The sequence below is a fragment of the Adiantum capillus-veneris genome, chromosome 17 (genome assembly GCF_014529385.1).
Source record: "Adiantum capillus-veneris isolate H3 chromosome 17, ASM1452938v2, whole genome shotgun sequence".
Taxonomy (NCBI): Eukaryota; Viridiplantae; Streptophyta; class Polypodiopsida; order Polypodiales; family Pteridaceae; genus Adiantum; species Adiantum capillus-veneris.
Window position 1 is genome coordinate 63,685,937 of NC_140947.1, and position 16,458 is coordinate 63,702,394.

At 46.6% G+C, this 16,458-nt stretch overlaps 1 protein-coding gene across 1 annotated transcript in view; it reads right to left on the minus strand.

Annotated features, from left to right (window-relative positions):
• LOC147437380 (protein transport protein SEC24 C-like) overlaps positions 1–16,067 on the minus strand; it is a 146,930-nt gene extending 130,863 nt beyond the window's left edge. Inside the window, exon 1 of the mRNA XM_086486926.1 lies at positions 15,166–16,067. Coding sequence (XP_086343052.1) covers positions 15,166–15,870 — 705 coding nt within the window. The 5' untranslated portion in view covers positions 15,871–16,067. The remainder of the gene's footprint in view (positions 1–15,165) is intronic.
• Between the last annotated feature and the right edge of the window lie 391 nt (positions 16,068–16,458).

Sequence of the window (16,458 nt, forward strand, 5' to 3'; positions counted from 1 at the left end):
AAGGCCTCCGTACCACACGCGATTACCCGAGCAGAACTAGCTGCCCCTCCGATAGAAATTGGAGCTCTTACCATATCAGTGTCCTTTATACATGGTTTGTGGGATACAAATAATTGCCGATATACTAGACTGGCCCTCGAATCTTCTCGACAATTAGCAATGAAAGGGGATACATCATGCTGGTATGCGCAACTGTCCTCGTGGTTTCAAAGACACGGGTTCATTATGGAAATATTACCCCCCTTCCAATACTCTCTTGCGGCTCCATCACTAGCAATTACACGAACGGAGATTAATAAAATCATCCTCGTCAGGATCTTATACAGTTGGATACTAAGAGGACATGGGTAGACCCTACACAAGAATTGGGCATGAAGTACAAAGAAAACTTCCTACAGCTATATGAAGATGGATTTGTGATTCGACCGAGCTACATGGATACCCACCTGTCTCATGGTTTGAGATGTGCTATTGGTCAGATTCGTACATCCTCACATCAGCTGGAAATTGAATTTGGCAGATTTAGGGGAATCCCACTTGAGAGCAGAATTTGCAAGTTATGCGGAATGGAGCCGGAGACAGAATTACACTACATATGCCATTGCACCCTATACTATGAGACACGTGGGCGTTTCCATTGCCTATTTAAAGAAGGCTTTGGACCTCGAGATAAGAGTCATGCAATACCAAGATCAAAGATGCTTAGGCTTGTACCTACTGGAACTACATCGGCACAAGGATAATCTAATGAGAAGACAAAGAGCACTACAGCCTCAGAGGCAGATCACAAATTTCTTTGGATCGAGAGAAGCAGGAGTGGAAGGAGAAGCAAGAGGCCAGCAGCCAGCACAAAGGAGTACCCACATTCATACCAAAGGCACCCTCATTGACAGGGCGATTGAGCTTAGGAAATCGAGACGACCACGACCGACATGCAGAAGCACACTTCACCGGAGGAGACGACAACAAAGGATTAGAAGCATTCTAGCCAGACACCCAGAATGCTCAATACTTTGGATGTAGTTTTTCACATTTATTTTCACACTTTCACACTTTGTACTTTAGTACTAAGGTACCCAAACATTGTAACAGATTCACCACTTTTGTAACAGTTTGGTCTCATAGGTCATTCTGGTCTTTTGAAGACGTTAATATAACATTTCGTTTCATTTCATCTCTCTCTCTCTCTCTCTCTCTCTCTCTCTCTCTCTCTCTCTCTCTCTCTCTCTCTCTCTCTCTCTCTCTCTCTCTCTCTCTCTCAGTTCAGTTGTTATTGAAGTGCTAAAAGTCTGTTCAGTTTGTTCTTTTCTATTGGCACGTGGTGCCCGTCTGGTGACAAAGAGCCCGATGAGCAACCCGAAGTGGAGGAAAAGGAGGAGATCCTTGTTCCTGAAGAGATTTTGGCACATAAGGCCACAAAAAATTAAGGGTAAAGTAAGAAGGCGATTCTTGGTTAAATTCAAGAACTATCCTGCATTGGATGCGAAGTGGATGGAGGAGGAGGACCTAGTAGATACTCCTCAGATTGTGAAACTTTACCTTGAAGCTTTTGGTTTAGCATAGTCTATTCCAAATGTAAACCAGAATTCAGCTTGGCCGGAAATCTGGTGCAGTGGGATGGATGCACAAGAGGGGAGTTACTCCGCTCCTTTGTCAAGAGATGCCTCAATTTTTAGAGTACTAGAGCCACTGATGTCTCTTTGAGCTTCAGGGATACTGAGAGCTGACAGTATTCTGCTGTATGACTTTATGAAATGGAATTCCTGAATATGAAACTGATTTGTTCTTGACTTGTTTTTAAGTGCAGAAACTGATAGACGAAATGACTGCAGCATTTTGGTCTAAATGATCTCGAATAGACATGGTTGCAATAGGGGTTAGTCAATCGGGCATCTATGAGGTCCCGATTGGATCTAGATGCGATTGCTAGCTACATTGCCGATAAATCATGGTCGAAGATCCGAATAAATGTTGAATGTCATGTGATGTCCTGTGATGTCTACTGATCTCCTGTGATGTCCTGTGATGTCATGTGATGTGACTATCGATTGGTACATGTGCTAGATGTGTGTTCCTAGTACGTAGATACTAACATTCAGTGTCTGCTAAGGCAGTTTATGGCTTCTGTCTGTTTTGCAGGCGTAATCGAGGGCGATTACAATGCTTTCAAGAGGGGGGTATGTCACAAATTGTGACGTGGCTGTCCAATGCTGCAGGAAACCCTAACTCTAATTGCAAGAAACCCTAATTGCAAGAAATTCCATACAACCGCTAACATGGCAGCCCGTGATTTGCGGTGGATTTTTCGGAAAGCAGTTTTGCGGCAGTTTTTGGGCATAGCTTTTTGGCATTGCTTTTTCCACGCAATTGGGAGAGAGAAAAAGCCTCTGCTTTATTTTATTAAGCGAGAGAGAGAGAGAGAGAGAGAGAGAGAGAGAGAGAGAGAGAGAGAGAGAGAGAGAGAGAGAGAGAAAATCCCTTCTGCTTTATTTTTAGAAAGCTTTTGATGTTTAGCTTTTGGGGCTTTGCTTTTGGCATCCCATGTAACATTTAAATAAACGGGCTGGCCTCTCACAACTTAGAGCATCTGGACGCAGAGTCTGAGTGTGAGCGCCTGCCCACACTCTTGTACTTTGAACTCAGATTAAAACAAAAAGAAATACCGAAAGGGGCGCCAGTCTTTGGGGCCAATATCTCTAGGCATGGACCTTCGCCAGGCCAGTGTCGAATAAATTGTGAACTGTGAATTGTTTTCAAGTGGTTATTTGGTGTTGTCGTGGTAGATTCTTGACTTGGAGTGTCCAAGTCTGTTACAGATGAGGACCGGGAGGGCATATGATCATGATGGTCTAATAGCGGAGCACTTTATACATGCTAGGGATATGTTGATGGAGGTCCTTGCAGTGTTGTTCAATCGTGCCATGTGTGAGGGGTTACATGAGACTTGGAGATTGTCTACTATTGTGTCTGTCTTCAAGGCAGGTGATCCTAGAGAGCCTGGGAACCACCGCACTATTATGGTTGGACACACATTGGCACGCGTGTATGCATCCATTCTTGAGCAGCACTTGAGTAATTGGGCAGAGGGTGAGGGTGTACAAGCAAAGGGTCAAGCCCGGTTCACGAGGGGTTTCTCCACTCTTGATCATATTCTGACACTCAGAGCCATCATTGAGGAGGGCAGGTCATATGGGAGACGGATTTATTGTAGCTTTGTGGATTTCCACAAAGCATTTGACATGGTACTGAGAGCTCGATTGATGCGCACAGTACAGGAGATGGAGGTGCCCATAGAGTTGATTTGGGGGATTATGGCTTTGTCCAAATCAATGATGGGACATGTACGCAATCCAAAGGGGGTAATTCACTTTGCTATTGGGGTGAAACAGGGCTGCCCATTGTCTCCTACCCTATTTGGTATGTATGTTGATGAGGTGTTTGATTACATTGACAGAGAGGGTGACAGAGGTGCCCAGCTGGCAGGGACGTGGATCCCATTGTTGTTATATGCTGATGATATTGTGTTGATATCTGACTCACCAGAGGGTATGCAGCGACATTTGGATGCACTACATAGTTTTGCAGAGGATAGTGGATTGTGTGTAAACCTTGGTAAAACCAAGGTTATGGTGTTTAACACCACACTACAGTGGATCAAGAGATCAGCACCTACTTTCACATATGGTCAGGAGATTGTGGAGTAATACAAATGCGTACACTTATCTCTGGGTAGTCTTTACTGAGCCGAGATTTTCTTTGAGAAGAGCAACAAAGACTAGACTGACTAGAGCTTATGTGACTTTGGTAGGATTGGAGAGGATGTGTTTGCAGGTTCAGTTCCAAGAACCTAGGACAAAGTTATGGCTCTTTGATACGACCTTCTGTGGGCCAGGATGGCTGGAGACGTATGGAGAGGCCCTTGGTATCTATGATCTCTCGGTTGATTAGAGCCAAGGCCTCTGTACCGCATGATATCATTCAAGCGGAGTTAGCTATCCCCCCCTATGGAGATCGAGGCGCTTACCAGATCAGTCTCCTTTGTACACAGCTTATGGGATACTACCAGAGATAGGTATGCCAGGTTGGCCCTAGAGCCCTCCAGACAGTTAGCTCTACAAGGGGATACATCATGCTGGTATGCACACATGACGTCGTGGTTTCAGATACATGGCCTCACCATGGACAAGCTGCCTCCTTTTCAGTACTCTCTACAAGCACCCTTGATGTCTATGACACGGGTGGAGATTACTAGACTCATTCGTCAGGATCTGACCCAACCGGACACAAGGAGGACATGGATAGAGCCGGTACAGGAGTTGGGCACGAAGATGGCTTTCTATAGAGAGCATCTTCTCCACCTCACAGGGGATGGGTTTGTGATTCGACCTAGCTATATGGACACACGGTTTGCGTTGTGCCATTGGCCAAATACGCACGTCCTCACATCAGCTCGAGATTGAGACTGGCAGATTCAGAGGGATACCAGCAGATAGCAGGATATGCCGCTTATGTCATCTAGAGCCAGAGACAGAGTTACATTACATATGCCATTGCACAGTGTACTCTGAGATACGAGGCCGTTTTCATTGTCTATTCAGAGAGGGTTTTGGGCCTCTATCTAGATTCAGAGGGATACCAGCAGATAGCAGGATATGCCGCTTATGTCATCTAGAGCCAGAGACAAAGTTACATTACATATCCATTGCACAATGTACTATGAGATACGAGGCCGTTTTCATTGTCTATTCAGAGAGGGTTTGGGCCCTCTATCTAGGGTCATGAGTTATGAGGATCAGAGATGTCTTGGATTGTATCTACTTGAGTTGCACACACATAGAGACACTTTACTGAGGACAACTGGAGAGAGACAGTCCCAAAGACAGATTACAGATTTCTTTACACTAGATATTGGACACCCATAGGAGCAGCCAAGGGAGCAGCCCCCATTGCAAAGCTCTGCCCGCACTCATACTACCACTACTGGCATTCTCATAGACCGAGCATTGGAGCTAGGGAGATCTAGACGACCGTGATTGGGGAGAGGAGCTACACAATATCGATGGAGACTACAGCAGAGGATTCGAGCCATACTTTCTCGACGTCCAAAGTGCAGATGAGGATGGATCTCTACCATATTCCCCCCCCCCCTCCCCTTTCTCTCATATTGTATTGGGCACCTTTTGTATTATTTGGCACATCCATACAATCCCAGTTTGTAGTAGTTGTATTTTTGTTTCAATTCTTTTTTATTATGGACATGGTATCAGATTCACTATGTTGTAACAGCTTGGTCTCATAGGTCATTTTCGCCTTTTGAAGACGTTAATATATCATTTCATTTCATTTATTTCATCTCTCTCTCTCTCTCTCTCTCTCTCTCTCTCTCTCTCTCTCTCTCTCTCTCTCTCTCTCTCTCTCTCTCTCTCTCTCTCTCTCTCTCTCTCTCTCTCTCTCTGTACCTATCTTCAAGTCGGGAGACCCTATGGAGCCTGGGAATTATCGCACTATCATGATTGGACACACATTGGCACGGTTGTACGCATCTATTCTTGAGTAGCAGCTGAGTAGATGGGCACAGAGGGAGGGGATACGCGCAGCCGGGCAGGCAGGGTTCAGGAGGGGTTTTTCTACTCTTGATCATATCTTGACACTCAGAGCCATCATTGAGGAGGGTAGATCGCGCGGGAGACGGATCTATTGTAGCTTTGTGGATTTCCGCAAAGCATTTGACACAGTGCCTAGAGCTAGATTGATGCGCAGATTACACCAGATGGGAGTACCCACAAAGCTCATTTGGGGGGTCATGGCATTACACAAGTCAGTAGTGGGGCAGGTACGCACCTCAGAGGGTCTATCCACACCGATTCACTCCACTATTGGGGTGAAGCAGGGCTGGCCACTCTCTCCTACTCTATTTGGTATGTATGTGGATGAGGTTTCTGATTACATTGAGAGAGATGGTGATAGAGGTGCACAGCTGGCAGGGACATGGATTCCATTATTGTTATATGCTGATGATATTGTGTTGAACTCCGACTCTCCGGAGGGGATGCAACGTCACTTGGATGCTTTGAATAGGTTTGCTCAAGAAAGTGGTTTGTCCGTCAACCTTGGTAAAACCAAGGTCATGGTATTTAATACCACCCCACAATGGATCAGGAGGTCAGCGCCAGCATTCACATACGGCCAGGAGAATGTGGAGTATACAGATGCGTACACTTACCTCGGAGTGGTTTTTAGTGGGCCAGCATTTTCATTGAGGAGGGCAGCAGAGACTAGACTGACCAGAGCCCATGCAGCATTGGGTAGATTGGAAAGGATGTGTTCACAGGTTCAGTTTCAGGAGCCTCGGACGAAGCTTTGGCTCTTTGACACTTTGGTGGCTTCTGCATTGCTTTATGGAGCTGAGATTTGAGGACCTTCATTGGATCATCACGGGAGGACAGGCCGCAGTGATGGATGGGGGGACATGGAGAAGCCTCTGGTCTCTATGATCTCGCGGCTCATTAGAGCCAAGGCCTCAGTACCACGTGCTATTGTTCGAGCAGAGCTAGCTGCCCCCCCACTAGTGGTTGAGGCGCTCACCAGATCTGTCTCCTTCATACACCGCATGTGGGAACTTCCCAGAGACAGATATGCCCGCCTTGCACTTGAGTCCTCTCGACAGTTAGCCATGCAAGGAGATACAGCATGCTGGTATGGGGAGATGACATCATGGTTTCAGGCGCATGGATTCAGCATAGACAAATTGCCTCCCTTCCAGTACTCACTGGATGCACCCTCTCTGACTCTTACACGGTCCGAGATCACCAAGCTCATTCGCCAGGACGTGACTCAGCTAGACACCAGGAGGACATGGATACAGCCAGCACAAGAGCTAGGCACGAAGATGGCTTTCTACAAAGAGCATCTCCTCTGACTTACGGTTGATGGTTTTGTGACGAGGCCCAGATACATGGACACCCACTTGTCTCATGGGATACGATGTGCTATCGGCCAGATACGCACATCTTCACACCAGCTGTGGATCGAGACTGGGAGATACAGCGGAATACCAGCAGAGGCCAGGACATGCCCCCTGTGTGACATCGAGCCTCAGACAGAGTTGCACTACACATGCCACTACCCCGTCTACTACGAGATAGGAGGCCACTTCCATTGCTTGTTCAGAGAGGGCTTTGGACCATTCTCCAGAGTCATGCAGTACGAGGATCAGAGATGCTTGGGTTTGTTTTTGCTCGAGCTACGCAGACACAGAGAGAGCCTGATGAGAGGACAGGCTAGCCAGTCTCAGAGACAGATCACAGATTTCTTTAGAGTTGCCACTGGACGCTCGGAGGAGTTACTACCACAGCACAGCTCGTCGTCTCACACCAGAGGCACACTGATCGACCGAGCGAATGAGTTGGGGAGATCCAGACGCCCACGACTACGGAGGACTACACAGCATCGGCGGAGGCTACATCAGAGGATTCGGATTACTTTGGCTCGACATGCACGACACTCGATCAGACTACTGACCATGGAGGAGATTGATGAGATCCGCCAGCGACCGATGTTGGATCTCTTGTGATCTAGCTATCCCAGCTAGCTGCTTAGTTCACACCTAGTAGTTTAGGATTCCATAGTATTTTATTGTGAAATTTGTGATTTCATTTTTGTCATCTTGTTACTTTGACTCTGACTTTGTATGAGATCCACCACATTGTAACCTTCTGGTCTCATAGGTCACTTTGGCCTTTTGAAGACGTTAGTATAACATTTCTCTCTCTCTCTCTCTCTCTCTCTCTCTCTCTCTCTCTCTCTCTCTCTCTCTCTCTCTCTCTCTCTCTCTCTTTTTCTCTCTCTCTCTCACACACACACACACAGAGTCAACACCATAAGTAGAGGTCCAACACCATAAGCAGGCGGCCAAGCGTAGTGATCTCTAACTCTCACCATAGCTCACATCCTCATCGTCATAAGCAGCACCGTCATCACCACCACCATCATCACCATCACCATCATCCTCGTCCTCATCCTCATCCTCGTCCTCATCCCAGAGCACCAACACAATTGGTTGCATTGTCCATGCAATATGCATACCTGTACAACATTTGTTGGGCCAAACTCTTTGAGATGCTTAAAAATGAATTCCGATATCTTTGTTTCCCCAGATGTGTCTACAGCTTTCAAAAACACTGACCCATGAATAGAGCATGCAAGAAAGTTAATGATAGGCTTGCGCCTAGTATCAAACCATCCATCACACACAATAGCGCATCCATGTGTTTTCCATTTCTCGCGCACACCCATGATCTCAGTCTTTACGCATTTGATCTCCTCATAATTGACGCATTTGATCTCCTCATTCAATTATGTGGTGTGCAAAGCATGGTAAGAGGGGGGGAACATACAAAGGACCTGCTTGTCCAATTGCTTTCACCATATGCAAAAAGTAAGGGCTCCTTACTTTCCATGTAGGAACATCCTCAACATAAACAAAACCTGCGCAAGGCTTGGTCTGCTTGCTTCCGTGCTTGAAAGCCAAATGCACGCAATATTTCGTCATACTGTTTGACCCAAGCAGTATGCATGATGTGATCAGTCCCTCTCTTGTTGAAAAAGCTCGCCTAGAGGTTAGTCAAAAATCGGTCTCTAGCTTCACTCCCGGTATGGACTCTCTCATCACGAAAGAGTCTCTTGATGTGTTGTTTACAGTTCAACAAGCTGCTTTCCGTATAAAATTTTTTGTCTCTTCTCTCTCAGGATGTGATGTGATTTTGAGCATTCGATGGTTTCGTGAGCATAACCCTCTCATTGATTGGGCAGAAAATACGTTCACTTTTAATGCCAAAAGTGACTCTCCCATTGTCATTCGTGGAGAGCAAGTTGTTTATTCTCCCTCTCTCATTGCTAATGTGCAGGCGAAGATTGAACGGATTCAGGAGAAGGAGACTCTCTCAGTCTCTTCTTCTCCAAAGCATGACACACAGGATTTGCATGATGATGAGCATGATGATTTGGATGACAATGACAAGCATAATGATTTGCATGATCAAGATGTGATTTCTCACAAGCATCATGATTTGCATGAAGAAGATGTGATTGTTCACAAGAAGGATGAGTTAGTGGATACTTTTTCTAGCGAAGCTAACCTCATTGCAGATTCGATCAATCACGAAGAACCGATCTTGGCTCTCGAGCCTAGGTCCGGAGAACCCTTACAAGAAGTACTATGTGTTCGAATGATTCGTCAGCACGCAGTGATCGAGTGTTTCCTTCGTGATCATTTCCTGTATTTTAGTCAGCGTCTTTATGTGATCCCTTTTCCTAGGCATGACATCTTGTACGTTGAGCACGTTTCACTCATGAATGAGCACGGATGTATGCGGATTATTCATGAACAGCTAAACAGTATGCATTCAAGGACGTCACATTCCATGTCTCTTCCTTGGCATAACACATTTGTAGAAAGAGCACATGAAAGTATGAGCACCAAGCATGGGCATTTCCGTTGCGAATTTCCACAGTTGATTGCTTTAGATCAGAAGAGAGAGATTCAATCTCATTGTTTGCGTGTGTGGTGAACGGTTTGGCACTCCGTCTCTTTGTTCATCTAATTGCATGCACAGTCTAACGACAAGATTTTTTTCACTCACTTTACATGGAATAGGTATGTTCATGGTTTTGTGTTGGAAATGGTTTCAGGAATTTTCAGCCATGGAGATTTTTGAAGAAGAAAGAAGCATGACTCTAGACAAAGTTGAAGCATCAAAGGAGCCACAGAAGACTGTCGCTTTCGGCGCGGCCCAAAGAAGCAAGCGTTGCAGACCTTTATGAAGTTCAAGTACCGCACGACCCACACATCAGAGTAGGCCGGCAAAGAGTCCCTTCTAGGATTCCGGATGTTATTGGCGATCTCCCTCGACGCCATACAGTTCGGTACCAGTACCTCACTTTGAAACGGAGGGGATGTCACGTGACACATGCAACCCTGTGTGTCCGTGGACAAGCTATAGCACGACAAGGGTTCAGTGAGTCCACTCGGTCTAGATTTAGAAGTGTTCTGACACTTTTGTGAGTCTGTTCGCAGACCGTGCATGTCCGGACACTTAGTGTAGATGCATATCCTCTGGTTGCACACAGCATGTTCATAAGCATTCCCATCAGAATCCTTCAGGGGAATTTTCCAGTACATTTAACCTATTTTCCCTATTTTTAACAGTTTTCACTTATTATTTTTAAGTGACTTTTGTTGGAAAGTAGGTAGGGCAAATTGAGTAAGTTTGTATATAAGCAAACCTAAGCTAGCACTAATTGGCAGAAGAGGCAGCAGGAGCACCATTGCTCAACAAGCAACTTCTCAGCAAGAACCCTCTTGGTGGCGTTTTCCCTCTGAGCAAGACTCCCCCTTCATCTAGCATTTTCATCAGCAAGTACCATCGCCAGAAGACTTCATCACTTAGCGTTTTTTCATCAAGCATCCATCACCCAGACCACCTCAGCCCTGGCGTTTTCCAGAAGCCCAAATCGCCCCCTTTGCATGGCGTTTTTCAGCAGATAAAGAACCAGCAGATTTCAGCCTTTGACCACCTAAAGGAACAGCAGATTTCAGCCATCAAAGACCCAGCCATATCAGCGTTTTTGGTTCCAATGATTTGCAGCCATTAGCGTTTTTGGGACACCAGCAAATCTGCGTCAGATTTCAGCCACTAGCGTTTTTGGACAGCAGTACGAAAGCATCAGTTTTCAGCCCTTAGATCAATCTCGCCATCCCCGTCATCGTCATCGATCTAGTCTAGACTTGCATCAGTCACATGCATCCACTTTGTACCAGTTTGTGCAATCAATCGTAGACCACTCTCGCCAACAAGAGTGGGGCCTTCGGAGGAGGGTTTTACAATGTCTTTGGTGTCGTATTCTCTCCTCTCTCCATCTCTCAGTCTCATACACTTGCACGCACAATGTCCATTCACTTTGTTTATGATCATTGCACTCTCTCATTAAGAACGGAAGGCTCTCCCTTCCACAAGAACAAAAAGGAACCTTGAGCACATTATGGAGCACTCATCTTGAGAAAAGTACAACATTCATTCCACTGCACCTTACACCACCGCTGGCCATTCCCACGCTTTTCAGCGACGGAACTGCCTCCTTCTACCTGCATTTTGGGCAGCCAGTACCTGCGTTTTCTCGACATAGCAGCAACGTTTTCAGCAGAGGGAGCGGTGGGCCTAGCCTACTACAGATCTTGCCTACATCACCGGCTTGGCATCCGGTGCCTTGCCGGCACGTATCCTCTCCATTTCCACCGGATTTCAGCCATATTTTCCCTGCTGTTCTCTCTGTTTACAGCCCATCAGGGGCAGTGACTTTGATTCACCACCATCCCTATACCCTCTGCATCGCTCCGGACCATGCCGGGTGCGTACGAGCACACTGAAATTTGCAGGACAGCAGCATTTTCATCATCTCGCAGTTGCGTTTTTGGGTGGACAGCAGCCTCTTGGCTTGAGTTTTTTTACAGAGGATGAGGTTACCTCCTGCCAAGACACCATCCAATGGTAGTCCATGCGATCTCTTGGTGACTGTTGCAATACACGGTATCATCGACATCGGCTTGATCATCTGCGGGCGTACGATCCTTGGGAGATCCATTCATTCCAGTCCTTGTTTGACGGTTGCGCACTTCAGAGGGGGTGGTGACTTGTGGTTTGCTATGGACGCACCTATGCACTCATCAGAGGAGTTCACACGAGATATGGCCATGCTCATGACATATGGGATTCCGACATTCCAAAAGAGGACACCACCACCTTGGGTGGACAGACACTTACCACTTGACCTCGACATATAGATCATTTGTTTGCCGAGGCGCAGCAACATGGACTTTAGGAGAGGATCTTGGATCCCTTCCTGGACAGGTTCATTGTTTGGATCTACAGACTGGAATGGGACTTCACTGCTTTAGACTCTCTTGGAGAGTTTATGCGCGAGATGCGGGAGATCATGCATCATTACGCGGACTAGATTTGGAGTCACCCCGAGCTTGGATTGGATGGTAGTGCAATTGCTCTTCTACGCTCCTGATCATTTGGATTGCTACCTTCAGAGTTGCTTACACTCACCCTCGATAACCTTACAGCAGACTTATCCCCCGACCTAGGCAGTAGGCCACTCCTAGCTCATTCGCGTTGAGAGCCACACCAAGTTGCCGTTTGCTGGCGTTGTTGGCGCGGATTTTGTTTTGGTTGACCCCGGAAGATTGGAGGCAGGAGATATAGGCAAGACGGCGCAAACAGATTGGTTGGCCTTTCCTCTTCTCAGAGGTTCTTCACATCGTAGACTTCTCAGTTTGGCTTCCCTACTTCTACAGGATGATTATGGTGCAGACAGCTTGGTCAGACCACACCTCTTCTCAGAGGACCTTCACAGAGCACTCTGTTGAGTCTCGCTTCCCCTCATCTTGGATTACCCTACCTGCTGATAGGACACCATCCGGTGGTGGTCTGTGCGGTCTCCCGGTGACTGCTGCAACTTAAGGTAGCTTCTACATTGCAGAATGTTTAGTCTGGCTTTCCTTGATTCGAAGGACGTTTACGGCGCAAATTGCTACATCTTGCCTTCTTGAAGTTTTTACATAGCTTAGCCACCTGGCCACACTGGTTTAGAGGTTCATTCATTGACAAGCTTCCGATCATTCTCGTGACGGTTCCTAAGCTTCCCATTTTCTCCAGATGGTTTGACTACAGACACCACAGATCCTATTGGGCAGGACACTTGCAGGTCTATTGGCACTTCTTTTACCACAAGGAGTTGTTTTCACACTCAGTTCGACACCATCACGCAATATTTTCACCCTGTATCGGCGGAGTACATCAATTTGCTAAATTGCTCGTGACGGCATCTTTCCACGGATATTTCTTGGCGGTTGGGACAACCCAGACTACTGCTACACTCATGGAGTATCCTTCAATGGACATTGCAGCAGACGTCTTCATCATTTGCCTCACATCTTCGGCTTCACGCAATTTGTTCAGCATCACGTGCTGAGAGGGGGTGTTAGATTTACACCACTCTGCTACTTCACAAGTCTAGGGCATGCATGTACGTCTAGTGTGCCTCCAAGCTGGCCACCCTTTGCGTACGCATACAGACTGCATTGTCTGGCAGTCCACTTCTAGGCCGGCCGTTTCATTTATTACTTGTTGGGTCATGGGGGCTTTTCTATGGCATTGCCCTACCTCCCCTTGGGCACCTATATATGGGGCCAGGAGGGGCACCCACAGTTAATTATCTGATACGCTGTATTACAGGTCTTGTGGTTGATGGTGGTCATGGGGGTCTGATTAGCTCCCTCCTCTCACATCTAGCGTTTTGTCTTCTGTCTCGCTCCTCTCACGCTTCCGCACACGAGCACTCACATTGTAGTCATAAATTCTTCGACATGACAGAATGTATCATTGAAGACATGCACTAGAAACATGAAGATGTTGATTGCAAGTATCAGGATTCGTTAACAGCCTATAACAACAAAGAAAGGCATCGTCCAGATCAACCTATTAGCTTTGGAGTCTTTGCATTGTTTGAACACTCATCTCTTCCATATGCTTAAAGAATTCCACCATTCTAGAAGAGGCATTGCATCGTCATTGATTTGTACACATCTTTGGCACCAAATCAGTTCCACACCATCTGCATTTTCTTAGCAATCGGTAGCCATAAAGCCAAAGGGTTCCAATTCGAGGCAACCACCGCGTGAGTTTGCAAGCATCGTGAGCGTACATTCGCAGCCACATCCATTGCAGAGACGAGGACTCGTCTAGAGCTTCCATCTTATGGCAATCTAGTCGAAGCCCCAAGAGGAGCCTCTATCTTTGAGGAGTTATTTGGTGGTTTCATGAGACAGCACACAAAAGCCTTGCAATGGTTCGTGGGCATTCCAAAGGACATATCCATCTTCATCTCACATTCGGTGTTGCTCTCGCCAATCTTCCCGCGTAGGGATAGCATAGGCTAGCCAATAACCTTCACGGGCATCGGCGTTAGCATATCCAGCCATCCGCTCTACGAGCATCCATCCGGTTTGTAGTTTGGTTCACACCATCCGAGTTGAGGTAGCAAAGACTGCCCGGTAACCAACAAGGTAATCGTTTATCCAAGAGGTAGTCCATTGCTTGCGAGACGATGTGTCATCACCATGCCTGTCTTTTGAACATTTCCACATATCGCTTCAAAATTGGGTCAGATCTATGGTGGGAAGTGTGGTTAGAATGGACCCAAAACCTCCCAACAACTCACAAATGCATTCTACGTCAGGGCATTGGGGACACTTCTTGCTTTTGCTTGGAGTAATTCAAGAGGACGTGTAGCCACATTTCGTCCAAAAGGACCAGCTTGATCTAAAAAACCAAGTAATGTGGTTCCTATAGCACAAACTTGTGGATGCTTTGCAAGAATGCAACTTTAAAGTCGGAAGATGGAGTACGAGTCCCATCACCAAGATTTTTTTTGAAGGAGCTATATCGATCAAGCCCAAGAGCTGTAGGAGGATATAGATGACAGAGAGCCTATTATCGTAGGTACCACAAGTAGGAGCTTCACGGCTCTTGTGCTCATAGCATGGAGTAATGTCACGTGAGTCACAATTACTCTTTACATCTTGTAATACACATCTTTTTGTGATGAAATGTACAAAGCTTCCCTCCCGTTCAAATGTTTTGTATTGGAGAGCTAGAAGCTGCATATGTTGACTGTTCTTTATGCCAAAAGTGCACATTAAATCAAATACTGCAGCATTGCTAGGGAGAAAAGAAAGGGGAGGGAGAGACCCACCAATCACAATGCCAAAACGGCCCCAACAACAAGCAAAGCAATACCAGAATTTTTACTGCATTATATCATAAGCATCACAATCTAAAGATTTCTGTAACTCTCCTTGAACAAAAGATGAATCCCCTCGTCTCCAACTAATCATAGACATTTACATAGTCGTCCGTGTAGTTTCACTTCTTGCTCAGTTTTTTCAGTACAAAATTGTCACCAACGATGCTTTGAAGGTAGTGCCATGGTCAAAGGCAATGCCATGGTCAAAAGGGAAATGTCGATTCCACACACAGTGCACACAAGCAAAATATACACACACTTTAACAAAAAACATAAACATGAGCATATAATACTTACTGGAGGCACCCCAGGGTATGCTGGCTGAGCTGCTGGCCAGGTTGGAGGTGCTCCTGGGGAAGTTCCAGTGCCTGGTCGGGTAGGCAACCCAGCTCCAGGATACATACCTGCTGCAGTCTGAGGTTGAGGTGCCCTCCAGGGAACTTGGGTATTTGCAGTTGATGATGAATACATGGGAGGTGCACCCATGACAGAAGCTTGGGTAGGGGGTCTAATTGATCCAATAGGTGGCATTGGTGTGGGACCTCTGCCAGTATAAGCAGGGGGCCCATTAGCAGGGGCATTGTTTTGTTGCCAGCTTGGCACCGGGGCACCTGCAGATTGTATGGGTGGTCTTCCGGCATTAATGCCCTGTTGGTAGGGCAGGACTGAAGCAGCAGAAGAGACTCCAGGTGGTATCATTTGAGGCGGCCCATTGGCTGATGCTGTCAAGGGCAGTATTGTAGTTGGAGGTAAGTTCGTGGGTCTTACCATAGGTGGAGCTGCATTCGGATTGAAGGGAGATGGCCCTGAAGGACGATTTAGGGGATTTTGAACTGGGAAACTTCCGGCAAATGGTGGCCGAGCTCCAGCTGCCGGCCAGGTTTGAGAAGGCGCTCCCGCAATGTTGAGATTCTGCACGGCGGCCGAAGGAGTGGAGGTGGGAGGAGGAGCATATCCTTGAGGTGGATATGGTGAACGCTCCGAAGGGTTTTGCGAAGCCATCTGAGACCTCCTCGATAAGAAGCGCACTTGCAAGGCCTGGGCAATCAGCAAGGAAGCAGATCTAAAGATGTCTTCTTTGTAATGGCGTGCAGATCGCTCGTTGCACGGATCCCATTCACCTTGTGTTCTGCGATCTACAAAACAAAAAGCTCCAACTGCGTTTTGGCGCAGACTCTAAACGCAGGGATACCAATTGGTGGTGTTCTACCTAAGAGGTTTATTACCGACCCAGTAAAAGCACATACTGTGTTCCACCTCATTATGCCACTTGTCGGCCTATGATTGGCCCCAGTAGTGATTCTCATAATTTAACTGTAGAACCTCGTCACACACATTATGATAAGCACATGTTACAATGCTCCAAATGAGCCCGAAGCAAATTTCCAGCCTCAACAAGGTCTCTTGAAGGTTGTGTCTCTCTATGTACGCTCACCAATCATCCCCTCAATCTTCGAGGTGGGAGCACCTTTGCTCGAGATCTTGAAGCATGCTCTAATACCAATAGCTAAAAATATAGCTACAAGCCCTGCACATAAAGATAGAGAAGATGAAGGAGAAGCTCAAGAGCACACTACGTAGGAACTAGTA